Source organism: Coregonus lavaretus, assembly GCF_964263955.1.
Source record: "Coregonus lavaretus genome assembly, chromosome: 3".
NCBI classification, from domain to species: Eukaryota; Metazoa; Chordata; class Actinopteri; order Salmoniformes; family Salmonidae; genus Coregonus; species Coregonus lavaretus.
In genome coordinates, this window is record NC_139990.1 from 18,196,819 (window position 1) to 18,219,948 (window position 23,130).

At 44.2% G+C, this 23,130-nt stretch overlaps 1 protein-coding gene across 3 annotated transcripts; it reads right to left on the reverse strand.

Annotated features, from left to right (window-relative positions):
• Positions 1-1,262: 1,262 nt before the first annotated feature.
• LOC311122751 (solute carrier family 66 member 2-like) lies at positions 1,263-21,571 on the reverse strand. 3 transcript variants are annotated; one of them, XM_084158098.1, is made up of 5 exons: positions 20,522-21,566; positions 20,102-20,235; positions 18,317-18,367; positions 11,998-12,214; positions 1,263-2,562 (listed from the first exon to the last, which is right to left on the reverse strand). In XM_084158098.1, the coding sequence occupies exons 1-5, from the start codon at positions 20,722-20,724 to the stop codon at positions 2,352-2,354; spliced, it is 816 nt and encodes a 271-aa protein (XP_084014224.1). In that variant the 5' UTR covers positions 20,725-21,566; the 3' UTR covers positions 1,263-2,351. The 3 variants fall into 3 exon arrangements, with proteins under 3 accessions (XP_084014224.1, XP_084014226.1, XP_084014225.1); XM_084158100.1 differs by lacking the exon at positions 18,317-18,367 and having other exon boundaries at positions 11,998-12,091; positions 20,522-21,571; XM_084158099.1 differs by lacking the exon at positions 18,317-18,367 and having other exon boundaries at positions 20,522-21,553.
• Between the last annotated feature and the right edge of the window lie 1,559 nt (positions 21,572-23,130).

The following is a 23,130-nucleotide window of genomic DNA, read 5'->3' on the forward strand; positions in this document are numbered from 1 at the left end:
GGCAATTTCCCAGCGTTCACAGGGATAGCATTCATGGGATGCACTGCGAATGTCGGCTTAAGTGTAAATTGCCTTTTAAAGGGACATTGTCGGCTGTCCAGTGTGCTGCTCTATAACGCGCCTTTGCTTGAATCCTGACCTAAAACTAGTAAAAAATTTAGGATTGGTATTGTTTGATCAGCGTCTACATGAACAGAGGAAAAGTTTGGCAGTTATACCCATGAACTAATACTGAATAACCACTAAAGTAATACAACTTAACATCAGAAACATATGGAACAGTAAGAGGGGTTTGTGGTCATTTTGGCCCTGTTGATAAGACGCAACCAGAGGTCACTAGATGCACAATTACAACAACTGTCACCATTTGACATGCACTGCCATCATCATCGTAACAAAGAGCTTGATAAAGGGCAAGTGTACAAGGTTTGATTATATAGACATTTCAGGATTATAAAAAGATAGCATAACAAAACAAATATTCATCATCAGTGATTAAAATAAAGTTTACCATCTAGAGTATCCAGCGTAAAACTCAATTTGCGTCTGAAATGGCACCCTATTCCCTATACAGTGCACTACTTTGTCAAAGTAGTGCAGTAAACAAGGAATAGGATGCTATGATAAACAAGGAATAGGATACCATTTTGGACGCAACCACCAACTACGTTTTAGCCAGCAGTCCAGAGTTGAGTATAACAGCTGTAGTGCTGGTATAGTCTTGGTTACACCCAGAGAGATTCTACTAACCATATGGTCACACACACCAAGAGGTAGAGTCTGGACACACCTACTGCTTGGCTAGAACAAAACACTGCACCCACACCAGCCCTCGGCAGGGTAAAATCTACCCACCCCCGACCGATTCCTGATTCAGCCACTGTTCCCACGTCTCCACCCAAAGCAGACATCTAAAACATTTAACAGCTGAAGGAAAAAAATATTCATACAAATTAAAAAAGGTCCCATTTAAACAAATGAAAGGTTTCTTGAGGTGCTTGAGGCTGAGAGGAGCAGGGAGGGGAGGAGACTAAAGGTGAGGTGTCCACAGACCAGCAAACAGTCCTCAGAAGTCTTGTTTATACCTGGCGCTAACATGCATCCTTTGTCCTGATTGTGCCCACATTTTCAGAAATACTGTATGTCTACACATGAGATAGATAGATAGATAGATATATATATATATATATATATATATATATATATATATATATATATCTATGTGTGTGTGTATGTATGTGTCTTTTAATCATCTACACCAGTCTGAAAATGTGGGAACAATCAGAATGTGGACAAGATCAGGACAAAGGATTCATGTTAGAACCAGGTATAAACGGTGCTAGAGACAGAAGCTTTATACTTAAATGTCCTTCCTGATGTGTTGTTGTTTTCATTTACCATTAAAAAAACAACATAACATAACAGAAAGGCCTTCCAGTTCCCTGGCCTACCAACGTGGTTGCTACTCATTGAAATCATTGAAAACAGTAACATAAACGTAATATAGATTTGTTTCACACAATTTCCTCAAGTTGAGACCTACCTACCTCCCTCCCTCCGCTGACTCCCTTACTGTCTGTAATACAAGCAACATAGAGTGGTCCACTGAACCACTGAGTCTTTAACCTTTTCCTAAGAGTCATCTGAAGGAAACATGTTGGGCTCCCAGGAACCAGGCCTCTGGCCCAGACAGGCTTTTCATTTTTGGTAAAATTGCTGTTTTCAATTGCTTCCAGTTCAATTTATCTTGGGAATTTTCCAACAAGCAGCAGCAGCAGAAGGTCTTCCAACCAGAACAGAAGAGGCCTGAGTGATCAGACAGACCAGACCAGTGGAGAACTGACCAGCATCAATCCACTGAGACAGAACAAAAAGCTATCTAAATTAAATGTAGATTCTAAATTCCCCAAAAAGTATTATTTCATTGTACATTGAGTGAGGTTTCTGTTAGTTACTTTTATGATGGGTTGTACATTGTTACCACTGGCTGGGTAACCAGCCCTTTGTGAAAGTCTTAAGGTTTTTCATGCAACAATCATCAGGTCTATGGACAGGAAAGCTGGTCCACATGTCCTTGAGTGTCCATCCATACACATACACCGTGCATATGATTGCAACGTAGATTGATGTATGTTCATAAGATTTTGTATGTATGCTCAGGAATATTCGTATACAGGGATATATTCTTAGGGATATAGTTGTATAACCATCTGCACAACATACACACATATAGCTGGAGGTCCCATCCATTTTGAAATGAAATGTAACAAGTTTATTCAGCAGAATTCTTCAGGCAAAGTTACACTGTGTGCACTCATGACCGATTGATAACTATGTGTGTGTTAGGGGTCTCAGAGTGCCTTGGTGCTGGTTGTGTGGGACACGGTGTGTGAGACGGGTTTCTGCGGGTAGCGGCTGTAGTAGTACACCTGGAAGAGGATGGCAATGTCCACTCCCACCTGCAGCAGACCACAGGTCCAGAACTGGACAGGAGCCTCGGTCAGCAGGAAGTAACCCGTCTTAAAGGTGTCCCCACTCGTCCACATCATCACCATCTTTATACTGCAGGGAGCGAGGGAGGAGAAAGAAGAGAGGGGGAGATAAACATAATTGTTGCTGTGTCCAAAATGTCTTGCTTACAACTTACTAAAAACGACATACCGTGTACTAATCATACTACACACTTCATTACGTACTGTTTAGTATAAATGCATGCAGTAAGCAACAAATTAACATATTAGGCTCACCCATACTGAGAATGCGTCACCTAATGCGCAATTGCGCCATTAGTTCGTTTTGCTACAGCCTGTCCTCTTATCTAGTTATCAGCTGATTATCAGCTGTTGTCAAACACACGTGGGTCTGAAAACATGTTTTTTCTTCCTTAAGTGTGCAGTGATTTCTACCAGATGAAAAGTCGAAATGAGTATGACATCCTGGCATTTAAAGCATACTACATTTTCAAAATGTCACACACTATAAAACGTTATATTTCCGCATACCCAAAAAGCGTACTATTTAGAACGTAAGTACAGGTATTCGGACACAGCCTTAATCCTGACAGAAAGAGACATTAGGAAATGATGGGAAAAGATTAACGCAATAACAGACCAAACACATACAGTTTCAGGTGGGGATACTGACCCTCTATTTCCAAAACAAACTTTTAAAAGGAAGTTACCACCTCAACTCTTCTGACTTTAGAACTTCTCTCAGTGAGGTTCTTCAATTCAAAGTCATGGTGCAGTGAGTCCACCCATCTGCTGCAGCTCTTCTCCCTCCTCTCAGGGAGCTGCTTAGACTGACTTCTCAGGAAGTCAGAGTAAATAAACAACTATTGTTCTAAAAGCTACTGAGGAAGAACTACTCTATGGTTTGTGATGGGAGTGTTCTTTTAGGGCAGGGCTCTCCAACCCTGTTCCTGGAGCGCTATCCTCCTGTAGGTTTTCGCTCCAACCCCAGTTGTAACCAACTGATTCAGTTTGTCAACCAGCTAAATATTAGAATCACGTGCACTAGATTAGGGTTGGAGCGAAAACCTACAGGACGGTAGCTCTCCAGGAACAGTGTTGGAGAGCCCTACTTTAGGGTGAGATGTGGCCCCTCCTCTCGGTATCACTGAGCGGATAGGGAAGTAAAACACTAACAGTGACAGTAGAAGGGCAGTACAGCAGGAGGCCTCTAGGCATGTTGTCTACTGTACAAACAGTTTTGAAAACCCTCTTCTTTTTAGATGACGAAAACAGTGTTGCTTATTATAAATGGGTAAATGTAAAGTTTCATGGCAAGCTGAGTTCCCAGGATCTCTGCTCCACTCCGGGTTAGTTTTGTGTGAGTGTTGGTGATTATGGATAAAGCACAATAGACTGACCGTCTCCCCAGCTACTCCTCTTCCACCCTCTCTCCTCTTTGTTTTTCTCCCCAGGCTTTGTACTGAAGCCAAGGACGGAAGGTAAACGCTGACAAAGGAAGGTCTGAGGCACAAACACAGTTAGTTAACAGCATTCAGCCTTCAGAAGTGTTTACAATAACTGCCTACCACAACAACACTCCCTTCTGAGAGCAGAGGCAGCCTCTATCTGCTGGTCTTAATACAACCTGCCTTTTGTCGTGTTGTGACATTTTGGAGTAGGGACCTCTGCTCTGAGTGCCAGAGCCAAATCTGACATGTCAGCACTTTCCATTACTGTGTAGACCACAGGAGTTTTCATAATCAACGGCTAGAACGCTAATCTGACTATTAACGCATGAATTTAAAGGGTGAGGCCTAATCTAATTGGTGTAAAGGGAAGACCTGTGTAGGGTTTTGTATGGTTGTGGTGTACGTTTAAAATTAAAAATAATTATTCAGACAAAACATTTCTAGGCGTTACATCATGGTATGCATTAGTAGGCCTAATAAATTCATCCAATACACATCCTATGAATACTATACAGTATCTGTGAGAATACAATGATTGGGTCATAACCATAACCATACATTAATGTCTAATATTGACTAGGCTTGGGCGGTATACTGTGTATACCGGGGTACTTGGAAAAATCCACGGGATGGTTTTTCAATACTGTCGATACCATTTCTTTGAAGTTTTTTTTATATATTTGAATATGTGTAGCTACTTTAAGTAAATACCTGCAGTCAACTTGTGGAATACGTTAGGAGTTAAAGAACATTGCGTTCCTTATTTAAAATCGGTCACATTATGAAGCTTACGGTAGTCCCCAGTCATGTGGTGTTTGTTTACAAGCACACAACGACGAGAGACCGGAGCCTTCAGTGAAAAAGTAGAGGAGGGTGGATCAAGGGTGAGGGATTCTGAGAGGATACATGTGAATAGTAGATCTGTGTCAGAACAAAGGGTTAGGCCAATAAGTGATATACACTATATATACAAAAGTATGTGGATATCCCTTCAAATTAGTGGATTCGGCTATTTCAGCCACACCCGTTGCTGACCGGTGTATAAAATCAAGCACACAGCCATGTAATCTCCATAGACAAACATTGGCAGAAGAATGGCCTTGCTGAAGAGCTCAGTGACTTAACGTGGCACCATCATAGGATGCCACCTTTCCAACAAGTCAGTTCGTGAAATGTCTGCCCTGCTAGAGCTTCCCCGGTCAATTGTAAGTGCACAAAAACATCCTGTGGCGTACTGCATTAGCATCGAACAGCCCCCGCGATATGCAACTTTTCAGGGAAGTCAGGAACCAATATACACAATCAGTTAGGAAAGCAAAGGCTAGCTTTTTCAAACAGAAATTTGCATCCTGTAGCACTAACTCCAAAAAGTTTTGGGACACTGTAAAGTCCATGGAAAATAAGAGCACCTCCTCCCAATTGCCCACTGCACTGAGGCTAGGAAACACTGTCACCACCGATAAATCTACAATAATCGAGAATTTCAACAAGCATTTTGCTACGGCAGGCCATGCTTTCCACCTGGCTACCCCTACCCCGGCCACCAGCTCTGCACCCTCCGCTGCAACTTGCCCATGCCCCCCCCCGCTTCTACTTCACCCAAATTCAGACAGCTGATGTTCTGAAAGAGCTGAAAAATCTGGACCCCTACAAATCAGCTGGGCTAGACAATCTGGACCCTTATTTCTAAAATTAGCCGCCGAAATTGTCGCAACCCCTATTACTAGCCTGTTCAACCTCTTTTTCGTAACGTCTGAGATCCCCAGAGATTGGAAAGCTGCCGCGGTCATCCCCCTCTTCAAAGGGGGTGACACTCTAGATCCAAACTGTTACAGACCTATATCCATCCTGCCCTGCCTTTCGAAAGTATTTGAAAGCCAAGTTAACAAACAGATCACCGACCATTTCGAATCCCACCGTACCTTCTCCGCTATGCAATCCGGTTTCCGAGCTGGTCATGGGTGCACCTCAGCCACGCTCAAGGTCCTAAACAATATTAGAACCACGATCGATAAAAGACAGTACTGCGCAGCCGTCTTCATCGACCTGGCCAAGGCTTTCGACTCTGTCAACCACCGCATTCTTATTGGCAGACTAAATAGCCTTGGTTTCTCTAATGACTGCCTCGCCTGGTTCACCAACTACTTCTCAGATAGAGTTCAATGTGTCAAATCAGAGGGTCTGTTGTCTGGACCTCTGGCTGTCTCTATGGAGGTGCCACAGGGTTCAATTCTCGGGCCGACTCTATTCTCTGTGTATATCAATGATGTCGCTCTTGCTGCTGGTGACGCTCGGATCCACCTCTATGCGGACGACCCCATTTTGTATACACCTGGCCCTTCATTGGACACTGTGTTAACAAACCTCCAAACGAGCTTCAACGCCATACAATACTCCTTCCGTAGCCTCCAACTGCTCTTAAACACTAGTAAAACTAAAAGCATGCTCTTCAACCGAACGCTGCTTGCACCCGCCCACCCGACTAGAATCACTACTCTCAGACCTAGAGTATGTGGACAACTACAAATACCTAGGTGTCTGGTTAGACTGTAAACTCTCCTTCCAGACTCACATTAAGCATCTCCAATCAAAAGTTAGATCTAGAATCGGCTTCCTATTTCACAAACAAAGCCTCCTTCACTCATGCTGCCAAACATGCCCTCGTAAAACTGACTATCCTACCGATCCTTGACTTCGGCGATGTCATTTACAAAATAGCCTCCAACACTCTACTCAGCAAATTGGATGTAGTCTATCACAGTGCCATCCATTTTGTCACCAAAGCCCCATATACTACCCACCATTGTGACCTGTACGCTCTTGTTGGCTGGCAATCACTACATATTCGTCGCCAAACCCACTGGCTCCAGGTCATCTATAAATCACTGCTAGGCAAATCCCTGTCTTATCTTAGCTCACTGGTCACCATAGCAACACCCACCCGTAGTCTGCGCTCCAGCAGGTATATCTCACTGGTCATCCCCAAAGCCAACACCTCCTTTGGCCGCCATTCCTTCCAGTTCTCTGCTGCCAATGACTGGAACGAACTGCAAAAATCTCTGAAGCTGGAGACTCTTATCTTCCTCACTAACTTTAAGCGTCAGTTGTCAGAGCAGCTTACCGATCACTGCACCTGTACACAGCCATTCTGTAATTAGCCCACCCAACTACCTCATCCCCATATTGTTATTTAGTTTGCTAATTTGCACCCCAGTATCTCTATTTGCACATCATCTTTTGCACATCTATCATTCCAGTGTTAATTATGAAATTGTAACTATTTTTGCACTATGGCCTATTTATTTATTGCCTTACCTCCATAATTTACTACATTCGCACACACTGTATATATATTTTCTGTTGTATTTTTGACTTTATGTTTTGTTTACCCCATATGTAACTCTGTGTTGTTGTTTTTATCGCACTGCTTTGCTTTATCTTGGCCAGGTCGCAGTTGTAAATGAGAACTTGTTCTCAACTGGCTTACCTGGTTAAATAAAGGTGAAATAAAAATAAATAAATATTATGAAGTGGAAACGTCTAGGAGCAACAACGGCTCAGCCACGAAGTGGTAGGCCAGACAAGCTCACAGAATGGGACCGCCGAGTGCTGAAGTGCATAACACTCATTACCGAGTTCCAAACTGCCTCTGGAAGCAACGTCAGCACAAGAACTGTTCGTCGGGAGCTTCATGAAATTGGTTTCCATGGCCGAGCAGCTGCACACAAGCCTAAGATCACAATGCGCTATACCAAGTGTCAGCTGGAGTGGTGTAAAACTTGCCGCCATTGGACTCTGGAGCAGTGGAAATGTGTTCTCTGGAGTGATGAATCACGCTTCACCATCTGGCAGTCCGACGGACAAATCTGGGTTTGGCGGATGCCAGGAAAACGCTACCTACCCCAATGCATAATGCCAACTGTAAAGTTTGATGGAGGAGGAATAATGGTCTGGGGCTGTTTTTCATGGTTTGGGCTAGGCCCCTTAGTTCCAGTGAAGGGAAATCTTACCACTACAGCATACAATGACATTCTAGACGATTCTGTGCTTCCAACTTTGTGGCAACAGTTTGGGGAAGGCCCTTTTCCTGTTTCAGCATGACAATGCCCCCGTGCACAAAGCGAAGTCTATACAGAAATGGTTTGTCGAGATCGGTGTGGAAGAACTTGACTGGCCTGCACAGAGCCCTGACCGCAACCCCATCGAACACCTTTCCCACGGGGGGTATGAAAAATAAAAAAATAATGTATGCACTCTGGATAAGAGCGTCTCCTAAATGACTAAAATGTAAAGTGAAATTAATTGACACATATTTGATGCATTGAGGCTACAATGGTGGCTTCAAAGTAAAAATACTATTCTCTAGCAGAAGCCACTTAGCAGATATACAGAAGGGATTGGAGGTAATTGTCTTCAGGCTGATTTACAGGGTACAGGTCCACCACTCACCCCAAACACAGCCCCCGTCTCAGGCTGTCTGCTAGCTAGCACCCACAGGATGAGGGGAGGGGGAGAGGAAGGAGTGAGACCTGTCAAATCTTCTACATTATTCATGTGTCTACCATCACCTCCCATTTAGCCCTTTCATTTGTAACACACTTTTTAATAACCTTACCATGCATCTACTCATCCTCCCTACCTCTCTCTCCCTCCCTCTCTCTCTCTCCCTCCCTCCATCCTCCCCCTCCAAGGTACAAAGCTTGTTAGTCCTGGAAAGAGGAGCAACATTTCTTTATTTTCTCTCTGAGTGCTGACATACAGTTTGGGCCAGCCCAGTGTGTAATGATGTGAGAGCTGGATTGAGGGTTTTATCAGTCCTTCTGCTGACTGTCTGCACCCCAAAGGGCACCCTATGCAGTGCACTACTTTTGACCAAGGCCCATCTATATAGGGAATAGGGTGGCATTCAGCAGGAGGACTGATAAAACACTCTTGAGAGAGAATGCTGGGAGGTCATAGAGGGGGTCAGAATATGCCTGGGAGGTAAAAAAGTCTTACAGAAGACTGACCAGGAGGTAAAAAAGCGTGTATGTATCGAATGTGGTGGAGGATGGAAGACGCTCTGCATTTCATCAGGTAATCAGCAGCTCCAAAGCCCAAGGAGGGGAGGGGAGGGGAGGGGTCTGTTTCTGCTTAGACAAGTTGTCATAGACTAGTCTGACAAGGTAGTGATGTAGTGTTGTTGAATGTAGAGACAGACTTGTATACTGAATTGATTTATTGGGTCAAACAACAGTCAGACGGCAGGCTAAATAAGGAAGTCCCTCAGTGTTATCTGTCCTTGTGAAACAGCTCGTACAGAGAGGACTTATAAGGGCAGTCAGTCAGTAGGCGGTCTGCAGAACCTGTCCCTCCATGTTTCATTACCTTTATCTCAGGCCAGGGGCCCAGAGACCAGCACCCCAGTCTCCCCCACCTCGCTCACCCCACCCCAGTCTCCCCCACCTCAGTCTCCCCCACCTCGCTCACCCCACCCCAGTCTCCCCCACCTCGCTCACCCCCACCCCAGTCTCCCCCACCCCAGTCTCCCCCACCTCAGTCTCCCCCACCTCGCACCCCCCACCCAGTCTCCCCCACCTCGCACCCCCCACCTCGCTCCTCCCACCCCAGTCTCCCCCACCTCGCTCCTCCCACCCCAGTCTCCCCCCGCCTGGCTCCCCCCACCCCAGTCTCCCCCCGCCTGGCTCCCCCCACCCCACCCCCCCCCCCGCCTCGCTCCCCCACACCAGTCTCCCCCCGCCTCGCTCCTCCCACCCCAGTCTCCCCCCGCCTCGCTCCTCCCACCCCAGTCTCCCCCACCTCGCTCCTCCCACCCCAGTCTCCCCCCACCTCGCTCCTCCCACCCCAGTCTCCCCCCGCCTCGCTCCTCCCACCCCAGTCTCCCCCCGCCTCGCTCCTCCCACCCCAGTCTCCCCCCGCCTCGCTCCCCCCACCCCAGTCACTCCACGCAAGACACTGAAAACAGATTCAAGTCAAACCAGGAGGGTGTTGGGGAAGGCTTCATTGGTAGAGCTCAAGCCTAACTTTTGTCAGCAGCAACACTAACAAGAGAGGTCTGGGTGGTGATTGGACCTGTATTTCAACAGAATACCTAAATGCACTCTGTTCTACTCATAGACATATTAACGTCATTGGTTCGACTTCTCACGTCGGTTTGTGTTCATTGCTGCCCTGCTACACACACAGACGCATGGACGCCCACACACCGCTGGAGACTGGTATTATACCAGCACACCTAGATGAAAGTGCCATCAATTCTACACACAGAGAGGCTGAGCCACACACACACTAAGTACATCGGTCTCCAAAACCCACTGGTCAAACCAACCCCACGCTAAATCACCACACCAGGAAATATTCACAATATAATACCTCTCATCTAAGGTGACCACAGGGGATAAATGCAGCAGGATTGTCATAATGTTTCGTAAATTACTGTGGAACAGAGTTTCATCTTCACACAGGCCTATAATTCAGCCTCAAATTCAAATTAATTCATTGTCTTTGACCATGGAGCTTGCTTTGACCATGGAGCTTAGTTTGACCATGGAGCTTTAGAACAAACAAACATTTCCTCCTCAAGGTCGTTCAGCTAATCAGAACTCTCAAATACAGGACCCAGTGCAGAGGTAAAGTAACCTAGCAACAGCCTACCATAAACCTCAGTCCATAAACTGGCGGAACAGGTACAGAACAGTGGGAGAGACACCTAACAGAGCAGAGCAGAGCAGAGCAGGCAGAGAGCAAGGGAGCAGGACACAACAGGCAGAGCCACTGCTGAGCAGATAACGTCACACTGAGATCTGTTGTTTACGGAGTCGGTTTATTCTGGGGACAGGACACACAGGCACAGAGCCAGGCACAGCTACAGGCACAGGTGTGCGCACACTGCAGAAATGGGGTTGACTTGACAGCCTTGAAGTAAATACATGATTTGGAGCTGTACTGTAGCTATAGAAAGGGAGGACCACATTTACATCAACTTTGAACTTAATTTCCCATCAAACCATGACAAGACAGATCAGCATCCACTTCCTGTAGAGCAGAATCCCCTATCATTTCTTCCCCCACCCAACATCCATCATTATAGCAGCCATGTTGTTTCACCCATGGCCCCCAGTCGCCCTCCTCTTTGTCTTGTAGTAATGATCTGTTTTGTAACTGTCTGCTAGAGGGGTCTTGCGCCTGGCTTTGACAGGTCATTACAACAGGAAGTGATGGAAAAGCAGAAGCATGCCTTTAGCATCATTAGCCTCAGTTGTCCCAAATGGCACCCTTTTCCCTAATGGGCCCTGGTCAAATGTAGTGCACTATATAGGGAATAAGGTACAATTTGGGATGCAAATCTGTTGTCATTAACCATCTCTGGACCTGACTGGCATGGCAATGGCATGTTCTTTGGTTAGGCTTAACCCATTCATTATTTTATAAAGGGATATTTCTTATTATGTGTCCTTGATAATCATTATGCTACTCAATCTTTCTATTTTTAGTGATGTATTATTTAGCCCATATTAGTCTGATGCGTGATCATTCAGTGACTATATAAATTGTGTACATATGTGTGTTGAACTCGGGGAACACTACTAAATATCCTCAATTAAAACTAAATGATGATGATTAAGTTTTATATGTATTTCATTGTCTCAGTGTGAATCCTGCCTAAGGATTTAATCGCTGGGGGAATTAATGCAGTAAAAAGCCAATAAGTTGTTAAATTAAAGACAATCTAAGGAGGCTTCCTGTTCAAAACAAGGTCATCAGTTTAAATCATATAAACCAAAGAACATCTTCACTTCTAGTGAAAATCCTTTCACTGAATGAACTAAAGTCAGTACCAGGCGGGTCTGTGAATTACATATCCAAGTGTTTAAGTGTTCTATAAATGAGAGTGCATTTATACACAGGTATGAAAATGAGAAGACCAGTTTGAAGTCATCTCATAATAAACCACTGAAGCTCAGCAGCTGGGATACGAGGAGTAAGGAAGCAAGAGATGGGATGAAAGACAGTGAATATCAAGTGAGAGAAAGGGAAGACAACTGAATGGCGACTGTAGTGTGTGACTTCCTCACCTCATCCCCTCAGTACTCTTGTTCTGGTAGTTGCAATAGAGCTGTGGCGTCCCCAGCATGGCCTCAGTGAAGACAGCTAGGAAGCCCAGGGTCTCTACGAACACAGAGGAGTCCAGCATCAGATAGGTGATGTAGGCCACCAGCAGGGTGAACGCCACCACACACTGCATGTAGTCCACGAAACGACTCCACGACCAGAAGTGGCTCCATTCAAAGTCTGAGGCAGACAGACAGACACATGCAAAGAGAAGAGAGACAAGTAAGACACAACTAACTGATAAAACTGACAGTTTGTACCTTTTTCAGCTCGATTTATCTCCATAATGATACGCTGGCTTGAGAAGATCATAATAAAAAGCATTGTGTGACGTGAGACAAGGACACATAGCTGCATGGAAAATGTATTTGGAATGAATTTGGAAAACACTGAATGATTTACTCTAAAATGTTCATGCCTCACTGACTCCTCAAATGTTCCCTAAAGTTTGTTTTTGCTTTGTTCCTTTTCATCAGGGGAACAAACAACAAAAAACACTGACAAAGTTCAGTTTAAGTTCACTGAAGAAGGAGCCTTATGAAGTCATGACTTCAAGATGAAGATTATACAACTGCAGGCCTGCAATACAATCAATAGTGATCCAACAACATCTCAGCTAGGAGACTGGCACCTCCACATTGTGCTGCCTCAACCTTTCATCTCTAACCTATAGGAGTATCTAAAAACAACCGTAAAATGATCAGTGAATGGATAAGAAGGTTAGTGATGAGGATGCATCCTTGTTTGGAGTGTTGAGGATTCTGTTATATCAAACTGTCAAATGGTATTGTCTTTATTGATGCCTTCTCCTTCCCTGCTGTTATATCTGTGAAGTCAACACATTTGTAATATTTCACAGAGCCTGACCCTGCTCTAAATGACGTTATGGGAGACAATAATAAATGGAGGAAATTAAATCATCGCTGAACGGAGGGGGAGAAGAGGTGGAGAGGAGTGCAGTAACTTCAATAGGATTTTCACAACCCTCTACATTGTACAGGGTCATGTTGAAATGAGATTCTGCTTATCTAAAAGACACATCGGAATATCAAGCTCCTCTGAGGAGGCCTGTGGAACAGATAGTATGGGAAGAGAGCTTCAGAAGGATTATGGAGAAAAACTGTTTCGGGAGCTACTGGTGAACTAAACTTAACCTCACGACTCCAACACACTTAAACTAAATAAAAATGAGCAATTTGCACAAGCTCATACAGTTCGTACCTCTCTGATTCAGAGGGGTTGGGTTAAATGTGGAAGACACATTTCAGTTGAATGCATCCAGTTGTACAACTGACCAGGTATCCCCTTTCCCTCTCCCTTTCATCTAAAATAACATGGTTGGTTTGGTTTCTTACCCTTCTCCATAATCACATTGCCTTCTGACACACAAGAAGAGGTACGACACATTACATTACCGGTCCTGCTGACTTACTGAGACTGATTGCATTCTAAAGTGGAACAACTACAAGGTTTATGACGTTTTAATTTAATGTATTTGATTGAAATATTGATGTTAAACGGTTCTGAGATTTAGATGGCATTTCTGACTAATACGCATGGCAGACAGGTGTATGTGTATATGTGAGAGTCAGGGTGTGTATGATCGATCATCATGTCTACGGTCTGCAACTCAAATCACCCAATCAGGGGGTGGGGTGGGGGGAGTGTCTGGCCCTCACTGATAACAGCAATACCCTGGAAGGGGTGAGGATGGTGAGGAGGGGTGAGGGTAGAGTGGAACAGGAGCACAACATCCACCTGCTCCAGACATGCACAGGTCTCTTAAACCAGTACATGTCATTGAATTGAGGTGAATTGAATCAACTTTATTGATCCCCCTGAGGGGACATTGGTTATCAGAGTCGTGCTGTCAGTCTGACCTGTTCATACAGGATCTAAAGGAAATGTACGCCCAGAGATGAGTGTATTGGGGATAAGAACATAAAGGTGTTAGCTGTCAGGGTAGTAAAACCCATCCTCCTCAGATGCACTACGGAACAGAAATGTTCCTTCCATAAATACAGTTCCTGGTTCCCAGCATGAGAGAAATTACAGAGGGAAATGGCTTATTCTAGCTTAAAAAGGCACTTAAATGGCTTATTGTAGTGGTAGAAGAGAGTTGTTACAGGGTGTTTACAGCAGTACCTTAGCGTGCTACACCTCACTGTGCCTCTCCACCTCCGTGCCACTCATCTACCCTGGGGTGCTCTCGTTCCCACGCGCCCCTCATCCTCTCCTCTTTCATCCCTCTGTTTACTCTGACACGGGGCCACTGTGTGCGTGTGCTGTTCTGTCCCCACAGTGTGGGGGAGAGAGCCGGCTTTATGTCAAAAGGTACCCCCTGCTGCCCATGCACAACACGCACGCTTTCTGCTCACTGAGCAATGATAAATGTGTAAGCAGGCAGTCATGTGCCAGAGCTAGATATTGTTTTGCAGTTGTTTGTCTCCCCAGGACATTTGTTAGAGGGTGTAATTTAGCCTGTCAGTCTACACAATCATGTCATTCATAGTCCATAATCATGCAGGGAAAACAGCTACCTAAAAAAATGGTATAGAAAAAATAACCTGCTTTTTGGGGCTAAGTCAAAGCTAGGTGCGTGAGGAGAGTAGGATGTGATTCATTGGAACCCGTCAGATTCACACCATACAGGAGAGACTGATGACTAATAAGCATCAAAAGAAGAATATATACGTAGACTATTCTCAATGCCCCGTTCGCTGCCCTTGTCCTCCCTGACTGTCCCTTTACCAGTACACAGGCCTAATAAAAAACTCCCCTCACATCTCTGGTATTGCCAAATACTTCTCAATGCTCCTATTTGCTGGTTCAACTGTCAACACAAAGACATCCTAAATGGGAACAGACTATATAAGACAACAGCATGTGATTTGAATTGAATTAGAATTTTGACACGGAATGAAACAAATGTAGCCTATCCCTGTATCCATAGAACACTACAAGAAAGCTGAGAGATGATCTAAACTAGACCGCCCACCCCATTTGAGCAGCTTGATACATTTTACTTCCACCTGGGTAGGTAATCCGTAGAATTATTTATACACCTAAACGTTGTGATATCTTAATCTGAATAATCTATTTAAAGCCTTCCTTCCCTTCAGCCTGATAGCAGTCTCACATAAACCAGATTAAGATGCTATCATAACCAGTCACTAATCACTTCATAATACCAGAACTACCATATCTACCGTGAGGATATTTAACACAACAGATATGCAGAGATCTAGGGTATGTGCCACTAGAGATCCTGGTTCGAATCCAGGCTCTGTCGCAGCCGGCCGCGACCGGGAGACTCATGGGCGGCGCACAATTGGCCCAGCGTCGTCCAGGGTAGGGGAGGGAATGGCCGGCAGGGATGTAGCTCAGTTGATAGAGCATGGCGTTTGCAACGCCAGGGTTGTGGGTTCGATTCCCACGGGGGGCCAGTATAAAAAGATATGTATTCACTAACTGTAAGTCGCTCTGGATAAGAGCGTCTGCTAAATGACTAAAATGTAAATGTATGCATGCACACACGGTACACAAACACACACACACACACCAAATGATAGGGGCGGAGACGGAGACATAATTGCCTTGTGAAGTCGTTACCCTAAATTCACAGCCAATTTAATCCAGAACAGGTCCCAAACTAACAAACAGTCACCTGACACTTGCAGGGAGGAAAGAGTTTATTCTTTGTTTGAACTCACAGTGAGGGAGCTTTATGCACTTGCACACTGCGGTTATTTCTCCAGAGTGATTGGGGCATAAACGTTCCTGATTTGACAACCTGCCGTGATAATGGAGCCAGGACTCAGTGCCACAGAGGGAAGCCAGCTCTGTACATCACAGTACAAACAGTTCAGTACAAGCACAGAACACACACGTCAGGAATTTACAGAAATATACTGGTTCAACGGTCCGCATGACAGTTCGATGGTAATGTGTCAGAATACTGTTGTTTCGTCTGTCTCAGTTTGACACTCATGTTTACAACCTCAGTGAAAGCAGGTGAAATTATACAGAAATATTCAATTGTAGCCAACCTCATCAAAGCCTGAAAACCCCCAAAAAGATAAGGAGATGTCAGAACTATCTGTTACTCCCAAACTACATTTAGACAATCACCCTTTAGGAAGTTCACCAAAGAGTTGTTAGCTGAGGAATTCCTTCCTTTACATACCATCATGGCATACACAGCACCTTTGTTCCCAGTTTGATTTATTTAACTCCATCTGTACTCTTTCATCTTTTCATCAATAGTAGATTACAACATGCCTCTCCTTCATATCTCCTCCTGGATTAATCAATAGATTAACTAACCCATGAGTCTATTGCACAGACAAACAAGCAACAGATCTGTCAACGCTAATTAAGGTTGGCAGAGAGAGGTGATCGATTGCCGGAGAGACTGCGAGAGGCCAGGAGGAAGACGGCTGAGAGGCCGCACAGGCCAAGGAAGTAGAGGCAGAGAGAGACGGAGCCAGGGAAGAGAGGAAGAGGGTCTGGGAGACAGAGAACCAGGGAAGCTGAGAGAGGCTGAGCTCCAGATCCAGCCCTGGCCAGCCCAAAGCCAGGCAGAGGCCAAGGAGAACACAGCCTGGCTCTGGTTCCAGCTCCACTGCCAAGAAATGTGCCAACTGAACTCTGGTTCCACTGCCAAGTGCCAACTGTTTCATGTACAGGCCAGAACCAGGATCGTACATTTGTGGCACAGAAAACGGCAGCTTTTGACGAGGTAAGTTGAAGCCAGAATGAAGCTTTTTCTACTGTGATGAGAAGAAAGCCAGCTTACCATACCACTGGAGTTGTGCTGTATTACAACATCATGCTGGGTGGAAACAATTTGATATGTTGTAAGAAGTTGGCAGCAACTCCACCAGTCAACTCCTAGTTCCCAATCACACAACACCCAATTCCAAACACAGAGGCTGAATAAAGGGTTGTATAATCATTTTGATTGCTGAAATGAATATCTCCGACAGTCTGTGTCTTTCTCTGCAGCTATCATTGGATTCTACAATGCACAATCAATCAAATTAAGAGAGAAGATGAGTGAACCCAATAAAGTGTGTGATGGATAGCAGTTCTGAGAAGGTCAACTACATCACTGTCAGTGAGGACTACTGCATCCTCACAGGCACTGTAGGCATTTGTTATTTCACAGCATCACCTACTGTTCACATGGAGGATAGCAACTGCTCCCCAAGTACAAAGCAGCAGTGTTAACTAGAACTAACCACAACATTGAGATCCATTGTTAGTAAATCCATATTTATGATGGGCATCACACGCTATTCACATAAAGAAAGTTCTCAGCACTATGAAACAGGTGTGAGACGCCATTCTCTCAACATTATAGCAGCTGGTCCTCAGCTGCCTGAGTGAGGGAGCCATACAGTAACAAGAGGAGGGAGTTGAAGCAAAGGGCAAATAGAGGTCGAATAACCAGGACAGAGTTAGGAAGACTACAGTCTCATAAACTGTCACATCTGAGTTGTCTGCCTTCAGCAAGCTGGTGTGAATCCAAGTCATCATCATTGTTTTACCAGACAGGACCACAGAGGAGAGGCAGTGGGTAGCGCACATTAGCTTTCACATGCAGCATTTAATACAATTATTGTTGTAACACTATCAAAATAACACTGAGCATAGTTAATTTCAAACCAAGAAACAGTCATGAGTTTTCTATCTACAAAATAGCCAAGCAGTTAGTCTCTCAAGGTCAATAACATATGAAGTAAATAGCAACAATCAAAGTCTTAATAGGCTACACATGGTTAATCAATATATAGGAGTCTAGAATGCATGCATTTTAATTTTCTGAGTAAGAATCTGATAGTCATCACAATCAGACAACTCAATGAACTGAAGCAAAATTCAATTTCCATGAACAATCACTACAATACAGATGCATGCTATAGTAAACTAATATCAGTAGCATAAAAAGCTTTTTACACACCAAAACACTTCAAGCTATTGACTATAGCTAACATGCATTGTGAACTTCCATGCGAACACTATAAACAACTATATTGGTTCTTCATGAATCACAAATTGAGATATGACCAGGAAGGATCACATGCGATGCAGGAGGATCCATGGCAGGTTAATGCATGATGATGCTGATGAGTTAGCGGCAGTTAGTACTGTAAATGGTGCAATAAGAGAGGGAGTGCCACACAAGACCATGCGGTAAGGGAAGAGAGAGCGAGATTAAGGGAGGAAGGCAGATGAATGACTGGATGGCAGAGAGAGAGAGAGACAGACAGTACCTACCCAGAAATAACTTCTTAGGGACTTTGATCTCCTCGTCCTTACTGACTGTTGCTACAGACACAACACAAAATAAGACGAAAGGGAGAAAAGAGAGCTTGGTTTCCCTTGTGCTACAGACACGAACTGACCCACATTGTGAAGTGAGGTTTCTTCTTGACATACGGTTAGTGATTTCAAAAGGACAATCCCCATAACTTCCCTGTAGGAAATAACAGAGTTGAAATCTCAACATTTGGATCTGACAGAGTTGAAACCTCAACATTTGTTTTACGTCTGATAGGGTTGAAACCTCTACGTTTGTTTAAAAGTTGAAATTTTTGACTGATCATAAACAGCCTGTTATCTCAAACCACCTGACCCGCCTTCCCTCATCCTGCCAATTTGATTGGTTACCAAACTCTGGATTGAGGCCACATGATGGCAGCACTGAATGTTTAACTTTGTAGTATTGTGTTGTCAGAGAAACACAGGTGTAGGTCAGTCAGTGTATACAGCCAACAGGCTGAGGAATGGAGTTAGGAACCTGATACAGCAGCCAGCCCCCTCTAGTTCTGCAACAGATTATCAACATCCTGTTATTATGACTGTACTGGGAATAATTAAAATGAAGAAAGGTAAGTTAATGTTTAGCATGTTATATTTTCCCTTTCTGTAATATACATGATTCTGCCAGTGTTCTGTTGTGCAAGGTGCAGGTATATATAAAAAAATGTTTTAACCTTTTTTTGACCAGTTTAGTCTCATTGAGATTAACAAATGATTTTACAAAAGACCTGGCCAAAAATAGCAGCACACAAAGTTGCAGCACTACATAAAAAAAAACATCCATTTACACATTGAACAGCAACATGGTTTGGGAAAGTGTGGTGCAACTAGGGGTCAAAACATTGACAGCCCCCTGCTTTATTTTCCATCATAGTGTGAATATTATGAATTGATCTCATATCTGTTGATAGTATTTGACACCAGACTGGAGGTGCAAGGGCCGAGGACACACTGTTTATTACTGTATTTTGTCACATTGATTCTGTAGCAGCTAACAAAGTCAATGCCTCTCGGGCTGGTGTTTACAGAACATGTGGTGCTGTCTGATTAGGATATTAAGGGCCTGTCTCCAAGAGGCCAGTTAGACATTTTCTCTGCTCATGTGCGGGATATTGTTCTCCCTTTTGCAAAGTTGTAATAAACTGGATTGATTTTTTATTGACTATCTGTGACTGCTCTTCTCTTTTGTTCACCTGGAAATTACAAAGACGAACTACATGTATACAGTACAAGGCCACGTTCAGTAGGCAAATGGTGTCAAACGTTGCAGATAGAAATGTCATGAATAGCCAACATGATTCCTTATTCTACATGTCAGAGAGACATGTTTGATCTACATAACATATTTCTATCTGAATGTTCTACAACATTGTGCCCTGCTGAACGCACCCCATGGCACAGGGGTGGTTTAGATTGTCATACAATGATTTTGAGTTTTGTGCAGCCCCTGGAGGTTAGCTAGGTGTTTATCTCTTTGAGTGTGTGTGCAGTTAGATTTAAGTGGCTTGTTTACGCAGTAAAATATATTGGTGAGAACGAAGGACAATTGAGCAACCAAGAAATGTCTAACATACACACACATAGGTTGGTGATAAAACCAAGCACTATCAGTAGTTCACACCATGATGTGAACAGAGGTTATAAACTGATTATAAAGCTATAAAGAGGAGCTAGGAACCGAGAGGTTAAAGACACGTGTAAAGAGTTGAGTAGGGACAGGCCAGGGAGGAGGATACTGACCTGTGAATGAACGTCGCTTAGTCTGGAGTTCGGTGGCCACGCGGACGTTGGTACACAGGTTGAGCATGATCAACATTGTGGCTATCATGACGATGCTCTGCCAAAGGAGTGGTGTCTCAAAGTAGTGCCCAAACCTGGAAAGAGAAGACCAGGAGGGAGGGAGTAGTCAGGCTCAAGGGCAGTAATAATATTCTGCATGGAGACAATAGGCTTCTGTTGAAACCAAACCAGAACTGTGCTATCCAAACCAATATGACCATTCTGTGAGAGGCAGTGTCATTTTCAAACACTGTAAATTCTCAAGGGCCAAATACTTGACGTCTGTCTATTCTTTAAAATGCACTTTGGCTACAGCCTTCACATGCATCAATGCACATTTGGAATAATATGCAAGTGTACCGCACCTGTGGCAAAACTTACCTGAACAGTATACGTAGAATGTTGGCCACCAGTAGGACGAGGCAGACATAGGTGGAGAATCCTTCTGCGTTCTGTGTCCGTCTGATGTCCCTGTACTGGGGGATGTAGGGCACCACTCCACCAAACACCATGGCCCCCGCAGCGATCCATGTCACCAGTTGGTTCAGGACATACTTGAGCTGCTCAAACATCTCATCTTCCATGTTCTCTCTCTGTTATCTAGTCTACTAGGGCACAGCAAAACATGGAAAGTGCCAAAGGGCTGTGCAAAGTTCTGGTGAATTGCACTTGCCTTTCAATAATGTGGTGTAGCCTAGTCAGAGAATGTGGATAGAGCGGTGCCTTTGGATGCTTATTTACAGTCAACTACTGGATCAATAACCAATGAAGGGGCCAGAATGATGCATTCCTGCCATAGAATTTTTTTTCCCTTATTTCAAACCGGATGTAAAGCAGGAAGAACTATGTCCATCAATGATGTTCTATTGAACAGCTTAGAGTAAAATTCAGAGGGTCTACCTTAGAAGAAATCCAGAGTTGAAATGACGAGTTGATCAATAAACATTCACGCGGCGCTACTGACACTACTGTAACTATATGAGAGGTTACAATAGCACAATGTAACAAGTTGAATGTTACAATTGAGCACATCAACAGTCGGCCAGAGAAATCAAACTTGGAGCAGGTCAGTCGACCAAGCAAATAAATGCAATATCATTGAAAAGCAGCTTCAATTTACTGGATTGATCGCGATTTGTAAAGAAAACTACAATAGTCGACCCTCGACATTCGCTTTCCAGTTGTCCCTAGGCTAATCGAAGCGACTCAAATCCCCAGTATTCCGGATGGGTTTGTAGTTATAACTGGACAGCAGCAGGAATCCGTGCAGCACATGATTGTTATTTACAAACAAATCCCCTCGAGAGAGCAGGAATTGACACGAATCAAAATAAAAGTATAGCCTTTAATTGTGTACTCATACTCCAGTACTAATGCGTTACTTTGGTCTGAGATTTTACCGACAGTTCGAGCAGCGCTTCCTTGTACGTCAAAATCGTCACTCCCTGTTTTGGCAAGATCTGAGTTTGGCTTCATGGTCCTAGACAGAATCGAATATGAAGGGGACATCAACCACTTCTTATTATATGTATAGCCTATTGTACTTGTCCTATTTTGAGACATTGGACATATTACAGCCTATTTTATTTATTTTTACTTTTCTTCCATCATTATCATGATGAGCAGTTGAATAAGAATAAGGGATGGTTGCAGAGTCCAGATTAAGAAGCTTTGCTGAGGTTACATAATGGAAGATGTCAGAGAATAACATTCTAAATTGATGGTCTCTTATATAAAGAACTGGCATGGAGAGTCCCAAAGGATCTGAAATATCCATTGAGCTCAGATCAACACAGAGAGTTGCATCAAAGGGTTTGAACTGGGTGTCATGAGAGAAATGCCTACAGGTCATCACTCATGACAAAGCTGAAACATTTTGGTAAAAGTCAGAAAATTCAGCAACAGAAACGAATTGGTGTTTAAAACGAGACTGAAACAAAAAAAGTAAGTTGAGCCTACCGTTCTGTAGTCCATTCTCCTTAAACTTAGTTTCAGTTTGACTACCAACCATTCTGTGCTGTATAACCACGCCTAATAGCCCTACTGAATGAATTATCTACACTGAACAAAAATACAATTGCAACAATTTTACTGAGTTACAGTTCGTAGGAAATCAGTCAATTGAAATAAATAAATTAGGCCCTAATCTATGGACTTCACATTACATTTACATTTACATTTACGTCATTTAGCAGACGCTCTTATCCAGAGCGACTTACAAATTGGTGCATTCACCTTATAGCCAGTGGGATAACCACTTTACAATTATTTTTTATTTTTTTGGGTGGGGTAGAATGATTACTTTATCCTATCCCAGGTGTTCCTTAAAGAGGTGGGGTTTCAAATGTCTCCGGAAGGTGGTGAGTGACTCCGCTGTCCTGGCGTCGTGAGGGAGCTTGTTCCACCATTGGGGTGCCAGAGCAGCGAACAGTTTTGACTGGGCTGAGTGGGAACTGTGCTTCAGCAGAGGTAGGGGAGCCAGCAGGCCAGAGGTGGATGAACGCAATGCCCTCGTTTGGGTGTAGGGACTGATCAGAGCCTGAAGGTACGGAGGTGCCGTTCCCCTCACAGCTCCGTAGGCAAGCACCATGGTCTTGTAGCAGATGCGAGCTTCAACTGGAAGCCAGTGGAGTGTGCGGAGGAGCGGGGTGACGTGAGAGAACTTGGGAAGGTTGAACACCAGACGGGCTGCGGCATTCTGGATGAGTTGTAGGGGTTTAATGGCACAGGCAGGGAGCCCAGCCAACAACGAGTTGCAGTAATCCAGACGGGAGATGACAAGTGCCTGGATTAGGACCTGTGCCGCTTCCTGTGTAAGGCAGGGTCGTACTCTCCGAATGTTGTAGAGCATGAACCTACAGGATCGGGTCACCGCCTTGATGTTAGCGGAGAACGACAGGGTGTTGTCCAGGGTCACGCCAAGGCTCTTCGCACTCTGGGAGGAGGACACAACGGAGTTGTCAACCGTGATGGCGAGATCATGGAACGGG